The following is a 21,278-nucleotide window of genomic DNA, read 5'->3' on the forward strand; positions in this document are numbered from 1 at the left end:
GCTATCTAAACTGTGACTGGAAGGGACATGAAGAGTTTCTGATAATGTTCTTATATGGGTGCAGATCTGTGTGCTGATTACATGGGTGAGTTCTATCTGTAAAAATTCTTCAAGCTCTACACTTAATATGTACTTTTCTAAATTCCATATTACACATGTAATACTCTGATAAAACAAAGTAAGCCACAGCTGTTAGAGCTGCCCTCAAATCCCCTACCTCATACTAAAACACCTGTTCTATGCACTGAAACATTTCTCTAATAAAAAGTAATTCAAAGTTATTTTATAGCATTTAACATTTTCTGACATATTCCCAGATAACAAATAACTTCCATTTGCAACTGGGAGCTCAGAAAGCACACAACAGAAAAAAAAATGTTTATATTTTCCAGAAGAAATCATTTTAAAAGCTAACTGAATAGAAGAAAAGTGAATTGGTACTGTATTGTCTGGACAAAGATACAAATCATTTTCAACTTAGTTAATCGAATTGAGAAAGGAAAAGAAAGACCACCACTTCAGACCTTAGTAAGATAAAGAAGACAGGAAAAGGTTAGTAAGCATTTCACGGATGGAAGGCCGCTTGTTAGTGATTTACTCCAAAGTCTACTACCAATCAGATATTTCAAGCAAAACAAAAACAAGAGGCAACAGTACCTGCCCAGAGAGATGAATTAAATAAAATACATGGAAGCAGTATGCCAAGATTTAATATGGAATATCCAGTGACTGGCAAGAATGCTAGGGAAGTAGTAACCTTTCCTAATTCGTTTGCTGAAGCCAAGTGTCTCCCAGAGAATAAAATATTATGTCTTAATCCCACAACAGTAACTCAATTCTCTCTTTTCCTTCCTCTAATCTTATAATCGCCCAGAGTTAAAGCTAAACATTAAGATTCTCTCGAGGAGAAAGAAGGATCTTGATCCTCAGCTAAATCACACTTTAACCTTCCACCTGAACAGCCAGGGGAGGGAACCTTGATCTCCAAATTCAGCCTTTCCGGGTGAAATGTCAGGGAGTTCACTGACCACCTCCCAGGGAACACCACTTTAGAAAGCAATCTTACCAAATGGACCCAGAAGCGTTCACATGTACAATCCTCACGACTTTGAACAGCAACTACTAGGGAATCATGCCAAACCCCATCCAAGCGACTGAGGCAACAGCCTCCATCCTGGCGAGTCCAATCCTCAGCCTCAAATCACACATACACGTCCACAAAGCAAACCCACGGTCTCTCCGGAGATGAGATGACAAAACTAGAACATACCCAGAAAGTTGATACAGGAGGTGGGCTGGGGGCGACAGCCTCGGGGCAGAGGCTCAGGATTGCTAGTGCGCTGGGCAAAGATTCACGCTCCTGGAGTCAGAGTAGGGCGCAGGGAGCACTAAAGACGAGGCCTGGGGGCAGAAGGCACAGGTTTCCTGGCGGGTGTGGGGGAAAGAGACATTCCCGGGGGCAGAGTGCTGGGAGCAGGGAACATGGGGATGACGGCGCCACGGGGAAAACCAGACACCTTGACCGTAGAGCCTGGCGGCAGCGGGTACCCTCTCTACGCCTGACCCAGCCGAGCCAAGGGACCCGTCCTTCGGGCGCCTGGCGAGAAGGGAGAGCGCGCGGGACGCGCCCGCTCGGGCCCGGGAAGGCAGCGCGGCCAAGGGCCTTCTTACCCGTGCACGCCGAGGGCGCGGCGCCTCTTGTGGAGCAGGCAGAGCAGCAGAAGCGCGGCCCCAGCCAGCGTGGAGTTTCGCGCCGTCAAGTACTTGCTGAAGGCCGCCATGGAACCGCCAGTACGAGCGAGCCGGGAGGGGGGGCAGCGGCGGCTTCCACAACCCCTAGTGCAGGAAGCGCGGGGGAGACTGGGAGGAGAAGAGCGGAGCGGAGGGAGGGCGGTGCAGACAGCGCAGGACCGCCCCCTGGCGCGCGCCGCCGCGTCGTCCGCGCGCGGTTGCCCACCACGGACTTCAGCTCGGCGGGAGCGCGCGCGGGTGCCACGAAGGCCGGAACAGCCCTGGGATGCTCTCTGCGCACGCGCGGACCCCCTCAGGGTCACCCGGATTGCCCGCGCCGAGATGCCGCTGATCCTTTCTCTGGCGCTCGTTCGTTTGCTGCCCCTGTCCCACCCGTACTCACACCTTCGCGCGTGCACACCCACTCAAGCTCTCACAAGAACTGGAAGAGCAGGCCTACCCTGCACCGGGACCTGGTGGGACCTGCTACTCCGCCTACCCCCTCCCCCGCACCGTGAAGTGCCGTTACCACCCTCTTAAAGGAGCGCAGGAAGAAGGGGAATGGCCCCATCATAGAGCATTTATACAAAACTGAAGGCGCAGTGATTATTTAGACGAAAATACCTGTCGGAAACTCCGAAGAGGTGTAGGGAAATGTGTGAAGAATGACTATACAAATCGAAGACCTTTTTCCAAGCCAGGGTTTTTCTAAACCATGGGTTATAATCTCTAGGGGATTGTGGAATGAGTTTGGTAGATTGAGACCACCACTGTGTGTGTGTGTGTGTGTGTGTGTGTGTGTGTGAGAGAGAGAGAGAGAGAGAGAGAGGGAGAGAGAAAGAGAGAAATCGGTTAATAGAAGACAATAGAAAACTCAGAGTGCCTCACGTGTAAACAAGTTCTGAGAAATTTTTATTCCAGTTTTGTGTCCATGTGTCCCGAGCAGTGATATGGAGTGTGTTTCTTTAATGTGGCTCTGATCAAACAGAAAGTTTGAGAAACACTGTTCTTTGCAAAGGGACATTCAGAAATAACAATCGTGCATTGTGTGAATGCTGGCCTTACTCCCAGAATCAGAAGGGCATTACAGATGAGAGCATTCTTCTGGCTGGCCCTATGCTGCAGAAATCGTTATCCCTAGCTTTTAGACTGGCATATGCACAGTAACTTAGTGATCCCTGTCTTCACTTGAAGAAACTGGAGAAAAGAGTATCAGTCAGAAAGTAAGTACATAAAACCTTGCATAATACACATTCATGTTAAAGTAGCCCACAAACAGTCGTTTCCCAGGTGTTTACTCAATATTAACTGGGAGTTGCCTAATACAGATTACAAGAATCACAAGCTGTGTGTGTGTGTGTGTGTGTCGAGGTGTTCAACTGTGTAAATTTTGCTAAAGTGGAGCTTCTACTAAATTCTCCGTTTACCACATAGATATTTTCATTACCTCCTTCAACAGTTAGGCAATTTGGTATGCACCAAGGATACAAAGATAAAAACAGATCACAATCTCTGCTCTCCAAAGGTGGGTAGAGGAGGAAAAATATGAAAAAAAAAGTTATATGTTAAGTGTCACGTTAGAGGTATGAACACCTTTTGTACTATGACAGCACAAAAATGCTTAGTTTTGTCTAGAACTTTTTTAAGATTTTATTTATTTACTTGAGAGAGAGAGACAGAGAACATGAGAGAGAGAGAGAGAGAGAGAGTATGAGTAGGGGGGAGGGGCAGAGGCAGAAGGAGAAGCAGACTCCCCACTGAGCAGGGGGCCCAATGCCGGGCTGGATCCCAGGACCCTGAGACCATGACCTGAGCTGAAAGCAGATGCATAACCGACTGAGCCACCCAGGCGCCCCTGTCTAGAACTTTCTATTAGGGCTCGACAGAAGATGCTTTTGTAGCTAAAGCCTAAAAGACCAGAGAAAGAGCTGTGTAGGAGGACAAGAGAGAAAATTACTAATTCACCAATAAATTGCATAGTAATGTAAGAGTGTTAGGAGAAAGTGTATCATCTTGGAGTTTGTAACAGTGAAGCAAGAGCATGCAAGTTTAGAGGAAAGATATATTTAGGAAATAGATTACAGTTCAGAGGAGAGTAAGAATGACCCATTAGGCAAGATATTCTAAAAGGCACCTGCACCCCACTATTTATAGCAGCTATGTCCACAATAGCCACACTATGGAAAGAGCCCAAATGTCCATCGACAGATAAAGATGGATAAAGGTGTGGTATATATACACAATGGAATATTACTCAGCCATCAAAAAAATGATATCTTGCCATTTGCAACGACGTGGATAGAACTAGAGGGTATTATGCTTAGCAAAATAAGTCAATCAGAGAAAGACAAGTATCATATGATTTCACTCATGTGTGGAACTTAAGAAGCAAAACAGAGGCATAAGGGAAGAGAGGAAAAAATAAAATGACAAAATCAGAGAGGGAGACAAACCATAAGAGACTCATAGGAAACAAACTAAGGGTTGCTGGAGGGGTGGGGGGCATGGGGTAACTGAGTGATGGACATTAAGGAGGGCATGTGATGTAATGAGCACTGGGTGTTATATAAGACTGATAAATCACTGAACTTTACCTCTGAAATTAATAATACACTATATGTTAATTAATTGAATTTAAATAAATTAAAAAATAAAAATAAAAAAAGTAAAAAGCACCCATGTTCAAAAAGCATGGGTGATTCTAAAAAAATGAACTTAGTTAATGTGAGTTCAAATAATTTTAGCTGTTCATAAAGTCCATCAGGTAAAGACCACTAAGGACAAAACTGTAACCCAACAAAGTTAAGTTTATCAACTTGCTACAGAAAGGATACCACACAGCAGAGGAATTATGGGCATGTCTCCAAAAAAAAAGGAAGAAATGGGGGTCATTATAGTATTAGAAGAAGGGAGGAGTTTAGGTAGAATCTAAATGAAACAGCATTTAATAGGCTCAGAGCAAATCAGAGCTGTAAGGGGTTAATATCAGATCTGAGTTGAGAAGCATCCTCTGGGTTCTAGTCCCTTGGAAATATAAATTTAACATTAATGTAGAATATTGTGTCCAAAAACCCCTCAATCTGAACCTCTGCACTGTAAATTGAGGCTGCTTCTCCAAGTTAAAGTGATTTATTTGGATGGTTTACATTTCCCAGGTAAGAAAGATATGTTCTGTCTCACTAATACGAGTTCAAAACAAGAGTTTCTGACAACTTAAGATTTTAGAGAACAAAGTTCCTCAGCACTATACCCTTTGATAATTAACCAAAACAAATTTTCAGGTTCACAATAATAGTTAATAATTAAGAAAATGTTATTTTTATTGGAAGATATCCTAGAGCTCTTCTTTTTAAATCTCATTCAATAATTAGGCAATTTGGTATGCACAGGACAGAGGACAGAGAGAAGAGGGGCCCATGGAGTTGGGGAATCTAGAAAGCCTCTTGAAGAGATGTTGTGCTAGCCAGCCTCCAGCATTGTCCCCAATGATCCTCACTTTCTGGTACTCATACCCTATGCAATCTCCCTCATGTCAGGATTGGTCTGTGTGACCAAAAGAGTGTGATGAAGGTGACAGTATGTGACTTCTGAGACCAGATCATAAAAGGCACTATGGCTTCCACCTTGGTCTCTTGGATTGCTTGCTTTTGGGGAATCCAGCTGTCTCAAAGTACCCTCAAACAGTCCTCGAGAAGGATTGAGGATTCCCAGAAAGAGCCAACACCTACTTACCAGCCTTGGAAGCAGATTGTCCATCCCCACGGATGAATGCAAACTTATGAAGATCCCAAGCCAGAACGTTCCACCAAGATTCTCCTAAATTCCTGACTCATAAAAACTTTGTGGGAGGCAATAAATGTTTACCGTTGTCTTAAGCCACTAAATTTGAGGGTAATGTGTTATGCAACTGATGTGATTTGGGTCAAGCCTCAAAAAATAGATGGAAGAAAGGGGCTTTAGGAAAAATATGATACAACAGGAGCAAATATACACACACAAGAAGGTACAAAGCAAGATGATTAAGTATGGTGTTGGATGGAGGTTCATGAAGGGGTGTGAAATGAGACAAAAGCTTGAAATATTTAATGGAGGTCAATTTTTGGAAGATCTAAAACACCCAGTTAGCCCGGTGAGATTTTATTCTGCATGGAAGAGGGAGGAGTCCAGGTTTGGAGGAAGAGTAGTGACCTCAACTTTTATTTAAAGAGACTGTGCCAGTGGCAACGTGTAGGATGGATTGAAGGAAGAAATATCAAGCAGAGAGACCAGTCGGGATGCTCTTGAAATAATCTAGGTGAGAGATTGTAAACACCTGAGTCAAGCAGCACAGAGCAAACAGGAAAGAAAGCACTTTGTGGATTCCAGTTGGATGGGGATGGTGAGATTGTTCTTTAATGGGAAGGAAAATTTAAATTCACTCTGCGATTTCCTGGCTGAGTGCCAGAGAGGATGATATTATTTACCTGAGGGCAGGAGCACAGAAATGGAGCATTCTTCTCAGGGAAGACAATGAGAGGCAAATGAATAATTTCTCACTAGATCCTCATCACCAAGGTAAACTCCAAGATCCTTAGCATCTTACACAAAGCCAGTTATGATATCAGCCTTGCCTACCTCTCTGAATTCCAATCCTGACACTACTCCCCTGGAATAGATGTATTCCACTTCTGCCCTAGGAGATAAATGCACACTGCTATTCCCCTCTGTGGTCTTCCCTAGAATATTCTATTCCTTCTGCCTGAAATACCAATCCCTTCCTATCCTAACATCCTCACTCTCAACTCAGGTCATCCTTTAAAATTGAAATTTTGATGGTCTCCTACTCCAAACTGTCTTTTCTGATCATGTTCCCCACCCCCCACCTCTTGCCAAGTTAATCACGTCCTCCCTTGTGCTGCTTCTGTCTCATATATAAGTCTATTAATGTATAGTAGGGTGTTACTTTTGTTTTTTTAAGATTTATTTATTTGACACAGAGAGAGAGAGAGCACAAGCAGGGGGAGTGGGAGAAGCAGGGAGCCCATGCAGGGCTCAATGCAGCCTCCATGCCGGGCTCAATCCCAGGACCCTGGGATCATGACCTGAGCTGAAGGTAGACACTTAACCTACTGAGCCACCCAGGTGCCCCTACAGTAGGGTGTCTCTTAAGAGAAACTGGCATTAATTTCTCTGACAAGGTAAACACCTCAAGTCACCAGGAAAAATTCATCTTTTTCATCTTTGCTTAAAAAAGAATCACTTGTTGGTGGGTTGCATTGTTGGTAGGAATGCAAACTGGTGCAGCCACTGTGGAAAACAGTATGGAGTTACCTCAAAAAGTTAAAAATAGAACTACCCTATGATCCAGTAATTGCACTTCTATTTACCCAGAAAACCCCACCAAAAACATTAATTTGACAGGATACATGCACCCCTATGTTTATTGCTGCATTATTTACAATAGCCAGATCATGAAAGCTGCCCAAGTGTCCATCGATAGATGAATGGATAAAGAAGATGTAGTATAGATATACAATAGAATATTACTCAGCTATAAAAAAAGAATGAGATCTTGCCATTTGCAACATGAATAGAGCTAGAGAATATAATGCTAAGCAAATCACATTTATTTATATGAAAATATTTATTAATGACTTACTACGTGCCAGGAACTGGGGCCACTGGTGAGAAAAACAGAACAGTCCTCACCCAGCACAACCTAGTAGGAGAACAGATACTAATCAAATGATCATAAATAACCCCACGTATAATAAGCATTTTAGATATACATTCAGAAAAAAATACGGATTTAGAGGTCTTCATATACAAAATAGATGAATCTTTGGAACCAAAAAAGAATTAAAAAGAAGAATGGGCAGTTGGGAAGTGAGATATAATCCTGTAAAACACCTACATTTGAAGGATGGAGGAAGGAAAGGGATCCAGGACAGTGAGAATAATTAAAGAGGCAATATGGGAATCTGGAGGCATGAGGATCAGAGAAGTCAAGATGCAAAAGAGTGTCCAGAAGGGTATAGGAATGGTAATTGAGATTATCAGTAAGTATTGGAGATCTATTTCTTTATGAAGCCTTTTCTAGACTCCCCTTTCCTTCCCTCAATGTTCCCCCAGTGCACCCTGTTCAGATTTCTGTCATACCTCTTACAGTGTTTATTTATTTAAATGGAAGGAACCATCACAAGGGAAGAAACCAAGTCTTATTTTTCTTAAATTCTGTATCATCTGAAAAAAAAAGACATGGATCCACACCTCATACTGCAAACAGAATGATATCCAAATTGCTCAAAGAATGAATAAAAAGAAAAAAAAATAAGGAAACCATAAAACTATTAGAAAAAAAGAGGAAAGAATTCTTCATGAAATAATTATCTTATAATCTTGGCATGGGGAAAACCTTTACAAGTATTAAAATCCAGAAGATGTAGAAGAAAAAAATTGAAGAATGAAGGGGAGGAAATCGGAGGGGGAGATGAACCATGAGAGACTATGGACTCTGAAAAACAAACAGGGTTCTAGAGGGGAGGGGGGTGGGGGGATGGGTTAGCCTGGTGATGGGTATTAAAGAGGGCACGTTCTGCATGGAGCACTGGGTGTTATGCACAAACAATGAATCATGGAACACTACATCAAAAACTAATGATGTTATGTATGGTGATTAACATAACAATAAAAATTTAAAAAAAAATAATAATGTATTCGTGACAAAACAAAAACAAAACAAAACACTGTAAACAGGGCAGAAAGAAAACTGTAGGAAAAAGTTGCACTTCATTTCATAGACTAGTGGTTTATTTTCCTAAAAGTACCTTCAAATCAGTAAAAAAAAAAAAAAAAAAGCCATAATCTGAATAGAAAAACGGGTAAATAATATGAAGTATAATTCATGGAATAAAAGATTAAAATTAATATGAAAAGATGCTTTTATCACACATAATTATAGATACAAAAGAAAACTACACTAAAATACAACTCTCATCTACCAGAATGGCAAAGATCCCAAAGTTTGATAACACATTATGTAATTTTTTATTAATATTTCTGAGAGGCATGTAAATTAGTACAAATTATAGAACAATTGATCAATAGCTTAAAAATAGAACTGCATATATCCTATGACTCGGTAATTTACTTCAGGGAATTAATTCTTTAGATGTACCCTCACATAAGTGAAATGTCATAGATATAAGGTATCTTTGTGAAAGCAAAGAATTGGGAACATTCTTTAATTCCCATCAGTGGAGGACTGATTAGATAAATGTAATGGAATATTTATTATACATCCATGAAAAGAATGAAGTAATTCTGTATATACTATGGAATGATCTCAAAATATAACATTAAGTAGGAAAAAAAGCCAAGAGCAGAACACTATGTTAAGTATGTTCCCATTCATAAAAGGAATAGAGAGGAGGTATTACATACTTATTTGCTTATAGATCAATATAGTATCTTTGGAAGGATATTCATGAAGATGCTGATATTGACTGACTGTGGGAAGGGAAATTAAGTGGGGGTGGGAGGCAGAAAGAAATATTTGCACTGAATAAATTTGTATCTTTTAAGTTTTTAACCATGTATATACATCATCTACCACATTTAAGAAAAAATTCGAATGAGGTGAAATTCACACAACAAAATTAACCAAAATCAACAATTCAATGGCATTTAGAACATTCACAAGATTATGCAACTACCACCTCTACCTAGATCTAAAATTTTCATCATCCCAAAAGAACACCCATACCCACTAAGCAGTAGCTCCCCACTGTCCCCGCCTCCCAGCCCCTGGCAACTACCAATCTGTTTTCTATTGCTATGGATTTATCTATTCTAGATATTTCACATAAATAGAATCATCCACTATGTGACATTTTGTGTCTGGATTCTTTTACCTAGCATACTGTTTTCAAGGTTTATCCACATTGTAGCATTCATTAGTACTTCAATCTTTTTATGGCCAAATAATAGTCTATGTTATGAAAAGACCACATTTTATTTATTTACCTGCTCATCAGCTAATGGACATTTGGACATTGTGAATAGCGCTGCTATGAACAGGTATGTAGAAGTATTTGCAAGCAAGTGGAAGTATTACTTCTGAATACCTGTACTGAATACCCGTTTTCAATTCTTTGGGATACACACCTAGGAATAGAATTACTTGGACATATGGTAATTCTATGTTATTTTTTTTTATAAGTAAGCTCTTCACCAAACAAGGGGTTTGAGCTCATGACCCTGAGATTACAATTCGCATGCTCTACTGACTGAGCAGGCCAGATGCCCTATATATGTTAAATTTTTTGAAGAGCTACCAAATTCCTTTTCACATCAGCTGAATTATTTTATATTCCCAACAGCAGTGAATGAGGGTTTTGATTTGTCCCCATTCTCATCACACCTGTTATTTGTTTGTTTTTATTATAGCAATCCTAGTGAGTGTGAATTGTGTTAATGATTTGCATTTTCCTAACTAGTAGCTTTTCATGTTCTTGTTGGCCATTTGTGCATCTTCTTTGGAGAAATGTCTTTTCAAGACCTTCATCCCTTTAAAAATTAGCTTGTCTTTTTGTTGTTGAGTTGTAAGAGTTCTTTATATATTCTGGTTACTAGATCCTTATCAGATATATGATTTGCAAATAGCATTTTCCATTCTTTAGGTTGTCTTTTCACTTTCTTGATAATGTCCCTTAATGCACAAAAGTTTTTAATTTTAATCAAGTCAAATTTATCTATTTTTTCCTTTGTTGCTTGTACTTTTGGTGACATATCTAAGAACCAATGCCAAATAAATCCAAGGTTATGAAAATTATCCCCTATGTTTCCTCCTAAGTGTTGTCTAGTTTTACCTCCTACATTTGGATCCTTGATCCATTTTGAGTCAATTTTTGCAGACAGTGTGAAGTATTTGTCTAATTTCATTCTCATTTCATTTGTCTAATTTGCGTGTGGATCTCCAGTTACCCCCAGAACTATTTTGAACCTATTATATATTTAAAATGAAATTTAAATACAAAACAAATAGATAAACTTAGTCTTTTTTCCTTTGGGGGGTGTCAAAATTCTGGAGTCTAATAAATCACAAAAGCATTATAGAGGCCCCTCCATTTATCCATCCTCTGATTGCAATAGCTGTGACTGAAGTGTCATTGGGTCAGTCTACACAGCTCTGTCCACCCCAGGAGTTCTTGGATGAGGCTAAGATCTTCTGACCTAGCATCCAGCTGGACCTGGTACACTCTGCAGCTAACGAACCCCTGTCTTCTCCAGTCTCTGGCAGCATGTTTTTATTCTCCTCAAACCCCAGTCTCAGTTTAAGCTTTGACAATCAAAAGTTGTGCAGCCCTCTTGCTAAGCCCAGTTGAGTCAATGAAGCATAGAACTTGCTCCCTGAGTGGAAGGGAAAGGGGAAATGAGAAAGAAAATAAAAACTGACATGTCAAGAAATTATCCTGCTACACATGTATTGGGTATCTACAAGAAAATATAGGTGAATTCCTCTAAAACCTGGGTATCAGAAAAGGCTTTCTAACTATGACTAAAAATCCAGATGCAATAAATGAAAAAAAGAAAAATATAAGTAATAAAAATTTTTAAGTTTTGATATGGCAAAAAAACAGTATAAACAAAGTCAAAAGACAAAAGACAAGCTAGAAGAACACATTTGTAACCTACTTTGCAGAGAATGGGCTAATTCCCTAATTCATAAAGAACTTATAAAACTTGAGGGAAAAATCCTATAGAAAAATGGACAAATGACAAAAACAGACAATTTGCAAAAATATATTAAAAATGGCCTTTAAACATATCAAAAGATGTTCAACTTCACTCATAAGAGAAATGCAAAATAAACTCTACTAAAGTACATTTCTTACCTGTTATATTGGCAAAAATTGAAAAGCTTGACAATTTTACTCTGTGGCAAGACTATGGGGAAAACAGACACCCTCCTATATCAGGGTGGGAATGAAAAAAAGTATGGGAAATTTGGTAATACAGAAACAAATACAAAATGATACATGCATACACACCTTGACCTAGCAATCTTACTTCTAGGAATTTAGATGCACAGGAAGTAGATACACTTCCAGAAATTAAAAAAAAAGTGTATGCACAGTATTATTTCTTGAAGCAAGATTTGAAGTTATAAAATAATGGAAACTAATCAAATATTCAAGCATAGGACATAGATTGAAAAATCTTTGACACAGAAACACAATGAATTCTATGAAACTGTAAAAAAAATAACAGAGATGATCTCTAAAAACTGAAAGGGAGTTATTTCAGGAGTTACCATTAAGTTAAAAGAAAGTGTAAGAGCTTAAATAGGATGCTATTTTTATGCACAAAAGATGGGAAAATGGGATACATACATACATATGCTTGTCTTTACAAAAAGAAACACTAACAGAGAAACCAAATAACTGAAATTGGTGACATGCAAAGGGTGGGAAGAAATATGGTGGAAGGGATGTGAAAGGAGTATCACAAGAGGACAGGGCTCTGGATTATAGTTGAACGCTGGGGGCCAACTGATAAATGTGGAGGAGTACACAAGTTGGAAGATTATCATTCTGCAATAACCATAGTAAAGATTGAATCAGGCAAAAATCACCAATGGACACTCAATCTAGGAGGAAATTTTGATAAGGGACAAGATATTTTCATAATCCTAAATGATCTCCCCATAGACCACCTATTAGTTACAACAATGAAAAAAGTGGTGATTTTAGTGACTAAATTGGACAACATCTTGACTGGGCAATCCAAATTAATGTCACCACTGTGGGACAGACAGACGAATATATCATGCCTCTAAATGTGCTGTCCTGAGGATACAATATCTCCTGTGCAGAATTTGGTTTAGAATGCATAATGGGAATGTACTTATGAAGATATATCAGAACAACCCAAAATGAGGAACATTGTTTTTAAAAAGAAATGAGTACTGTAATTGTGAAAAATGTTAGTGTCATAAAGACAAAGAAGGGCTTTAGAAATATTCCAGATTAAAGGAGGCTAAAAAGAGGTAACAATTAAAAGCAATAGCTAACCCTAAACTGGATCTGTTGTTTTGAGGGTGCAGAGCAGCATAGGACTTTCTTAAGGACATTGTTGGGTCAATAATTAGGCCAATAACTGATAAAATTGGAATATGATTGGTAGATTAGACTATTATATGGATGTTAAATTCACTGAAATTGATAACTATATAAAGGGTCCCTGACTTATGGCGTTTTGTGACTTACGATTTTTCGACTTTATGATGGTGTAAAAGTGAAACACATTCAGTAGAAACTGTACTTTGAGTTTTGCATTTTGATCTTCTCCTGGGCTAGCGATATGTGAAACAATCCTGTCTTAGGACACTGGGCAGCAACTCCCACAGCTCCCAGGCAGTCATGCGATCACAAGGGTATCCAACTGATACCCTGACAACCATTCTGTACCTATACACCCATTCTGTTTTTCACTTTCAGTACAGTACTCAATAAATTACATAAGATATTCAACACTTTATTATAAAATAGGCTTTGTGTTAGATGATTTTGCCCAACTGTGGGCTGACGTAAGTGTTCTGAGCATGTTCAATGTAGGCTAGGCTCAGCTATGGTGTTTAATAGGTTAGGGGTATTAAATGCATTTTCAATTTATAATATCTTCAACTTCTGATGGGTTTATCAGAATGTAACCCTGTCATAAGCCAAGGAAGATCTGTACTGTGATTATATTAGAGAATATCCATATCCTAAGGAAACGTACGCTGAACTTTTTAGGAGTAAAGGGCCATCACTTTGGGGTAAAGGGCATTCAAATGGTGCAAGAAAACACACACACACAAAATAGAGAGCACATACACAAATGATAAAGCAAAAGTTAAATTTTTACAGTAGACAAATCTGGATAAAGGGTATATGAGTATTTTTCTGTCATTTTAAGTTTTGCAACTTTTGGTAAGTTTGAAATTACTTCAAAATAAGATATTTTTTAAAAAGAAAAATTAAAGACTAACTCAAGAATATCTATAGCAACTTTTTTCATAACAGCCTTTAACTGGAAAATTCAGGTGTCCATCAACAAGAGAATGAGTAAACAGCCTGTGGCGTAGCCACATGATGGGACACTATTCAACAGTAAAAAGGAAGCACTGCTGGTAAGTACAGCAACATGGATGAACCTCAGAAACTTTGAGTGAAAGAACATTCACGCACGCACAGAACATACTACTTGATTCAATGAATATGAAGTGCAAGAACAGGCAAAATAAATTTATGATTGATTTCAGAAGGTGGTTGCATTTGGGAATGGGGTAAAATTGACTGGAAGAGAGCATGAGGGAACTTTCTGGATGATGAAAATGTTCTATATTTTGTTTGGGATGGTAATTTGATGGATATTTACAATGCCCAAACATTTAAGACCTGTGCTTTTTATGTTACATAAATTATAACATCAATTAAATGAATGAATGAAGAATAAACAAACAAACAAGCTAATTATTTTAAGGGAGATATCTAAAGGTAAATTCAGGTTGAAAGAGAGGTTGCATCCACTTAAACATCACCAGAATTTGTTCCAGTGTTAAGACTATTGTGTCCCGAGAAAGACCTGGAGTATCTAAAAATATGAAAGGGAAATAATTTATTTTAAGAAGACCTAGAAGACCTATTTGAAAATGTGCAAGGGAAATAATTTATCTTAACCTTCCCTCAAATAACCGTTAGAATATTTAAGAATGCTCTGTGGGATATACAGTTAATTTCAAACATAACTAACCAGTCTGTAATCCATAAAAATGCAAATATTTCTACACTTCGAAGGAGTTCTGGATTTTGCTGCCTGGGGTTTTTGTTTCATACATGCAAGGAGTGGCATCTCTCCACAGAATTGGGGCCTGGTTGGGCACCATCCTGCACTGGACACATTGTCCTGGTCTGCGCCCTCTGGGCAGCAACCAGGTTGCAAGTCCACGTTAGTGGGTCCCACCCAGTTCAGGCATTTATCTTTAACAGTGCCCGAAGGAGTTCACTTTCTTCAAGCAATAAAAGGGTTCGTTCAGAGAAACTAAATTACACAATGGAAAGAACCTAAGTTTAAATCTCTGTGCCATGTTCCAAGCACGTGAACTGGAGTTGGAGTGTAATGTTAGGGCGGCTGCTGGGGCAGCTCGTCTGCTCTAGCTGCTGGTGGAGCCTTCAGCCAGGTAGCAGTAGGGTGACGTCCCGTGCACGTCCCATGTTCCTCCTGTGGCAGCTGTACGTCTTTGGTCAGGCCAGTTCTGCTGCTGGACCCCTTTTGCTGCGGAGTGCCACGCTGGTCTGGTGTGTGTGTGTGTGTGTGTGTGTGTGTGTGTATGTGTGTGTGTGTGTGGAGGGGAGATTGCTTCTTGTTTTCACGGCTACACATACTCTAGAGTTTCTCATTCACTTCAGCTCCTCAAAGTCCAATTTCAAGGGCACAGATTTTATCAATGATTTTTTTTCATCGTTCTAGAATTTGCACTTCGAATTGCTAGTGCTCAGATCTTTGCAAAACAGGGACTTCCACAAGAAAATCTTTGTGGATGCCTTCTGTCCATGAGCTTCTCTACGAATCCCTCTTAAATTCCTGCGGTGGACCAGAGCGGAAAGGGTTTTGTTTTTGTTTTTGTTTTTGTTTTAATAGTCCTCCATGGCATAACCTAGAAAATAAAAATCATCTGGATTAAGACCTTCCCCCAACACACAAGTGCCCCTTTATCTACTGCAGCAGCAGCGGAGGTCAAAGCCGCTTACTTACTATGTCATGGGTGTTTTACAAGTTATCCAGTTCACACTCACCCATATTTGGGTGGCAGGTGGATCTGAGCACATGCCTTTGAAAAAACACCCGGATGTGGAAAGAACAACGGGCTGGGAATCCTGAGTCTTGAGTTCCCCCTTAAGTTTTGTCATAAATAACTGAGTGACCTTAATCTCTGATTCTCCACTTTCTCATATGTGAAATAAAGGGTTTCATACTGGTTACTTCTGAGAATGGGGCTGGGAACTATTAACTACTGGGAGACACTTCCAGATTTAAAGGTCCAAGACTGCACCAAAGACATACCGATAGAGATAAAAAGAACCACAGAAGTAGACAAGCTCGTACATCTTCCCACATGCTAACTACCGAGGGAGAATTGTTTTCCATAGTATGCCTTTCTGTACCAGCAAACAAAAATGGTTATATATTACTTTTATAAACATTTTAAATACCAAAAATTATAACTAGAAAAGTTTAGGACAAGTTGATTGCTAATATCCTTGATTGCTTAAAAATGTTTATTATTGAAAACGTTATTGTAAAGTGTTACGGCAGGGGGAAGGAGTTCCGTACAAGGGGCTGCACAAGGGAATTTTATGGTGACAAAACTGTTCTATATGGTACTGTGGTAATGAACACATGACTCTGCATTTGGTAAAACCCACTGAACTATACAACACAAAGAGTAAACTTTACTGCATGCAATTTGAAAAAGTAAATCAGGCTGTTGGGCAATCCCAAGATGGAATGAAGACCAACTATGATGAATGAATCTAAGTGTATGGGAAAGTATGACATAACTGTACTGACCTAAGGAATTTTTATTGGAAACTGTAAGACTGAAGACAAAAAGAACTGACAAAAACACTGTGGTCTACTTGGTAACTACAATTCACATGAGAGGACAGGTTAGCAATTCTGATACTGTTTTACAAAGGATACTAGAGTTGAACAAATAGGTAAATAAATTATAGATAAAGGAAGTCATGTTTCTTGCTGTCAGAGAAAGAAAATCACAAATAAGCAAAGATGGGAAGGCTAGAATGAACCCTGTGGGGTTGGATGAGTCAAAGATATCGGTATGAACCCATGGAAATAGATAGATGGTAGAGAAATATAAAGAGCTATCACTGGCCAAACTTGGAACAATTTGAACAACGAAAGTAATCGCAATAGTATTCAACTATAACCCAAGAAAAAAGTAAGTATCTATTAGTCCATACTGATATAAATAAATGATTGGATAAATGAATGGGGGGAGAAGGGAAGCCCTGCCTTACAGAAAAATTCCAAAATTCCAAATAATAAATGTAGAAGGAATGAGGGCAAGAGAAAAATTACCATTTGAACACCACAGTAATAATTACTGTATGCAAGATTTTGGGATGAAACTTTAAGGAGGAACAGAATAGTTGCATAGCCTCGAAGTATCTCCCCCAAAATATTTATTAAATGTTTTCGTGGTTCTAATATATATTCACAAATGTTTTGATAATCCTACCTCTAAAAGGAGTCATTTATTTTCCCAGCTCTCGAGTGTTAACTGGATTTAGTAAATGATTTCTAATGGATAGAGTATGGAAAGGGGGAAAAAAACAACCTAGTAATATTACAGTGGAGAAATCTGGCAGACCGATATCACCTTAACCAAGTGATCAAAGTTACAGCTCCAGTAGTAAGATGATTAGTACATGTTGATATCATGTTATCCCTGATATGATACAGTAAGAAAGGCATCTCATCTCTATGACATTCTGAAACACCCGTAACCCCAGTCTGTTCATTAGAAAACATCAGACAAAACCAAATTGAGGGACATTATACAAAATATCCAGCTAGTGCTCCTTGAAAGTGTCAAGTTCATGAAAAACAAGGAAAGACTGAGAAATTGTCACAGTTTGGTGGAAACAAAAGAGATATGGTGACTAAATGCAATGTGGCACCCTACAGAAGCCTGGAGCAGAAAAAAGCACGCGTGGGAAATGGCTGCAATTCCCATGAAGTCTGCAGTGTAGTTAATAGTGCTGTACCAATGTTAATTTCTTAGGTTTGATAAAGGGACCTACTTACATGCAGTGTAATAACGTTAAGGGAAGCTGCGTGAAAGCTATTAAGGTGTATCTCGCTTAATTACACTTCACAGAGACTGCGTTCTTTACAGATTGAAGGCGTGTGGCAACTCTGTGTCGAGCAAATCTACTGGCACCGTTTTCCCAACAGTTTTGTTCACTCCGTGTCTCTGTGTCACATTTTGGTGATTCTCACAATATTTCTAACTTTTCATTATTATTCTATTTGTCATGGCGATCTGTGATCAATGACCTTTGATGTTTCTCTTGTGCTCATTTTGGGGGCACCACAAACTGCGCCCATATAAGATAGCAAACCTAACTGATAAATGTGTGTATTCTGACCACTCCACTGATGGGCCAGTCCCCCATTTCTCTCCCTCCCCTCGGGCCTCCCTGTTCCCTGAGACACAATGGTATTGAAATTAGGCCAGTTTTTAGACCCTACAATGGCCTCTAAGTGTTCAAGTGAAGGGAAAAGTCCCACGTCTCTCACTTTAAATCAAAAGCCAGAAATGACTAAGCTTAGTGAGGAAGGCATGTCAGAAGCTGAGACAGGCTGAAAGCTAGGCCTCTTGCACCAGTTAGCCAAGTTGTGGATGCCAAGGAAAAGTTCTTGAAGGAAATTGCAAGTGTTACTCCAGTGAATGCTAAGAAAGCAAAACAGCCTTATTACTGATATGGAAAGAGTTTCAGTAGTCTGTGTAGAAAATCAAACCAGCCACAATATTCCCTTAATCCAAAGCCTAATCCAGAGAAAGCCCTAACTCTTCAATTCTGTGAAGGCTGAGAGAGGTGAGGAAGCTGCAGGAGAGAAGTTTGAAGCTAAGAGAGATTGGTTTGTGAGGTTTAAGGAAAGAAGCCATCTCCATAAAATAAAAGCGCAAGCTGCAGCAAGGCGTCCAGAAGATGTAGCTCAGATAATTCGTGAAGGTGGCTAAACTAAAACACAAATTTTCAATGTACATGAAACTACTGGAAGAAGATGCCGTGTAGGACTTTCATCACTAGAGAGGAGATGCCACAGCCCGGCTTCAAAGCTTCAAAGGACAGGTGACTCTCTTGTTAGGGGCTGATGCAGCTGCTGACTTGAAGTTGAAGCCACTGCTCACTGACCATTCTGAAAACCCAGGGCCCTTAAGAATTATGCTAAATTCACTCTGCCTGTGCTCTAGAAATGGAACGACAAAGCTTGAATGATGGCACATCTGTTTACAACATGGTTTACCCAATATTTTAAGCCCACTGTTGAGAACTACTGCTCAGAAAAAAATATTCCTTTTAAAATATCGCTGCTCAATAAAATATTTACAATGCACTTGTCACCCAAGAGGTCTGATGGAGATGGACAACAAGATTAATGTCATTAATGTCTGCTAATACAACATTCATTCTATAGCCTATGGATCAAGGAGTAACTTCGACTTTCAAGTCTTACTATGTAAGAAACACATTTCATAAGGCAATAGCTGCCATAGATAGTGATTCCTCTGATGGATCTGGGCAAAGTCCATCGAAAACCTTCTGGAAAGGATTTACCATTCTACATGCCGTTAGGAACACTTGTATTCATGGGAAGAGGTGACAATATCAACATGAACAGGAGTCTGGAAGAAGTTGATTGCAGCCCTCATGGGTGACTTGGAGGGCTCAGGACTCCAGCGGAGGCAGGAACTGCAGATGCGGTGGAAACGGCGAGAGGACTAGAAGCAGCAGGGAGCCTGAACATGTGACTGGACAGCTGCGATCTCATGATCAAACTTTCACGGCTGAGGAGCTGCTTCTCATGGATGAGCAAAGACAGTGGTTTCTTGAGCTGGAATCTGGTAAAGATGCTGTGAAGATGTTGAAATGATAACAGAGGATTTATAATATGACATACACTTAGTTGATAAAGCAGCAGGGTTTGAGAAGACCGACTCCAAGTGTGAAAGAAGTTCTACGGTGGGTAAAATGCTATCAAACAGCATCACACGCTACAGAGAAATTATCTGTGAAAGGAAGAGTCAAATGGTGCAGTACACATCATTGCTGTCTTATTTTAAGAAATTGCCACAGCCAACCTACCATTCAGCAACTACCACACTCATCAGTCAGCGGCCATCAACATGGAGGCAAACATCTCCACCAGCAAAAAGATTACAGCTCTCTGGTGGCTCAGATGACTGGTTGGGATTTTTTTAGCAATAGAGTATTTTTTAATTAAGGTATGTACATTCTTTTTTTGGACATAATGGTATTGCACACTTAATAGACTGCAGTATAGTGTAAACATAACTTTTATATGCACTGGAAAACCAAAACATTCATTTGACTTGCTTTACTGTGATATTTGCTTTATTGTGGTGGATCTAGAACCAAACCAGCAGGATCTCCAAGAAATATCTGTACAAGGATTCTCTGTGCTATCTTTGTAACTTATCTCTGTGCTATCTTTGTAATTTATCTTTGTACTATCTTTGAAACATCCATAAATCTAAATTGCTTCCCCCCAAAAGTTTAGAAAAATGTTAGGATAAATTGCATTCAGTGTTGCAATTAAAAATATGTGTGCCTAATCAGGAGCTCTATTGTTATATCCAGAGATCAAGCAAGAAACTAGCATAAATAAATAAATCCTAAAAAGAATTAAAGAATTAAAGATGATTACACTCTTTTTTCTTGAAATACAGGCCAAGAACAACTCGACCCTACCAACAAAGCCTGGGCACATACCTCGCGCATCATGTAGCCTAAAACTCATTATTTTGTCATTAGTTTGCTTTTCATATCTCTAAAAGAACCTCAGGAGATCATCTAGTCCCAGGCTGGGGAACCGTTTCATTCCCATCCAGGCCCATAGACCCATAGAAAACATAAACATTAGTACAAAGCAACTTAATGCCATTTCAGTTGTTAGGGTTTTTTTTCAGATATAGAAATGCATGACATTATATTTGTGTGACTTTCAAATAAAGAAGAGTTTACGTAAAATTGTTCCATAAATATGGGGAGAGCCCCACAAAAACATATCCACGTTAGGAACGGTTTAAGGAATGAGAAGGAATGGAGAGAAGAAGGACGATGAGGAGGAGCTGCCTGATATCCCCAGGGGCCCTGACTTCATGGCCAAACCTGTCATGGCATCCTACAGCGAGAGGCTGGATAAGGTGTTTATGGAAAGCAGCCCTGAGAGTAACTGCAGTGAGTGTCCTAGCGGAGGATGAGTGTCAAAGTTTGGGATCTAGATTTTGCTGTTAGGTCTTTTTCCTAGAAAAAGGAAAAACTGAATAACAACTAGAGTTTCCATTTACAGTGGCATATCCCATTCTGTTCCCACACTTGCCCTGTGAGGGAGGTGTTGTTATTAGCCTCCATTTATAACCGGGGAAACTGAAGCTAAGAGACAGTAAGGAACTTGTCCCAGGTCTCACAGCGGGCGACTCAAGTAACTGAGATTCACTGTTAATGGTTGCTGGTGTTGGTTTCCAGACCCAACATTGGAGCAAACAAGGAAGTAACAGCGGAGACAGAGACATAAAAGTGTCCTCTCTCTCTCTCTCTCTCTCACACACACACACACACACACAGAAATATTAGACTCATGGAGGAAATGGAATTGGAGCCACCACGTGTATCCAGCTATGTCTCTTCTGGACTCTTCCAGGGCCAGTTTTCCATCTGGCTCTGTCCTGTGCAGGCCTGCAGCTCGGC

General features: G+C 39.7%; 1 protein-coding gene across 1 annotated transcript in view; it reads right to left on the bottom strand.

The window, feature by feature from the left end:
- Window positions 1–2,317, bottom strand: part of ABCD3 (ATP binding cassette subfamily D member 3) — a 76,818-nt gene extending 74,501 nt beyond the window's left edge. The window contains exon 1 of the mRNA XM_032423252.1: window positions 1,672–2,317. Coding sequence (XP_032279143.1) covers window positions 1,672–1,781 — 110 coding nt within the window. The 5' untranslated portion in view covers window positions 1,782–2,317. The remainder of the gene's footprint in view (window positions 1–1,671) is intronic.
- Window positions 2,318–21,278: the final 18,961 nt, after the last annotated feature.

Source organism: Phoca vitulina, unplaced genomic scaffold (assembly GCF_004348235.1).
Source record: "Phoca vitulina isolate PV1807 unplaced genomic scaffold, GSC_HSeal_1.0 scaffold2, whole genome shotgun sequence".
Classification (NCBI taxonomy): Eukaryota; Metazoa; Chordata; class Mammalia; order Carnivora; family Phocidae; genus Phoca; species Phoca vitulina.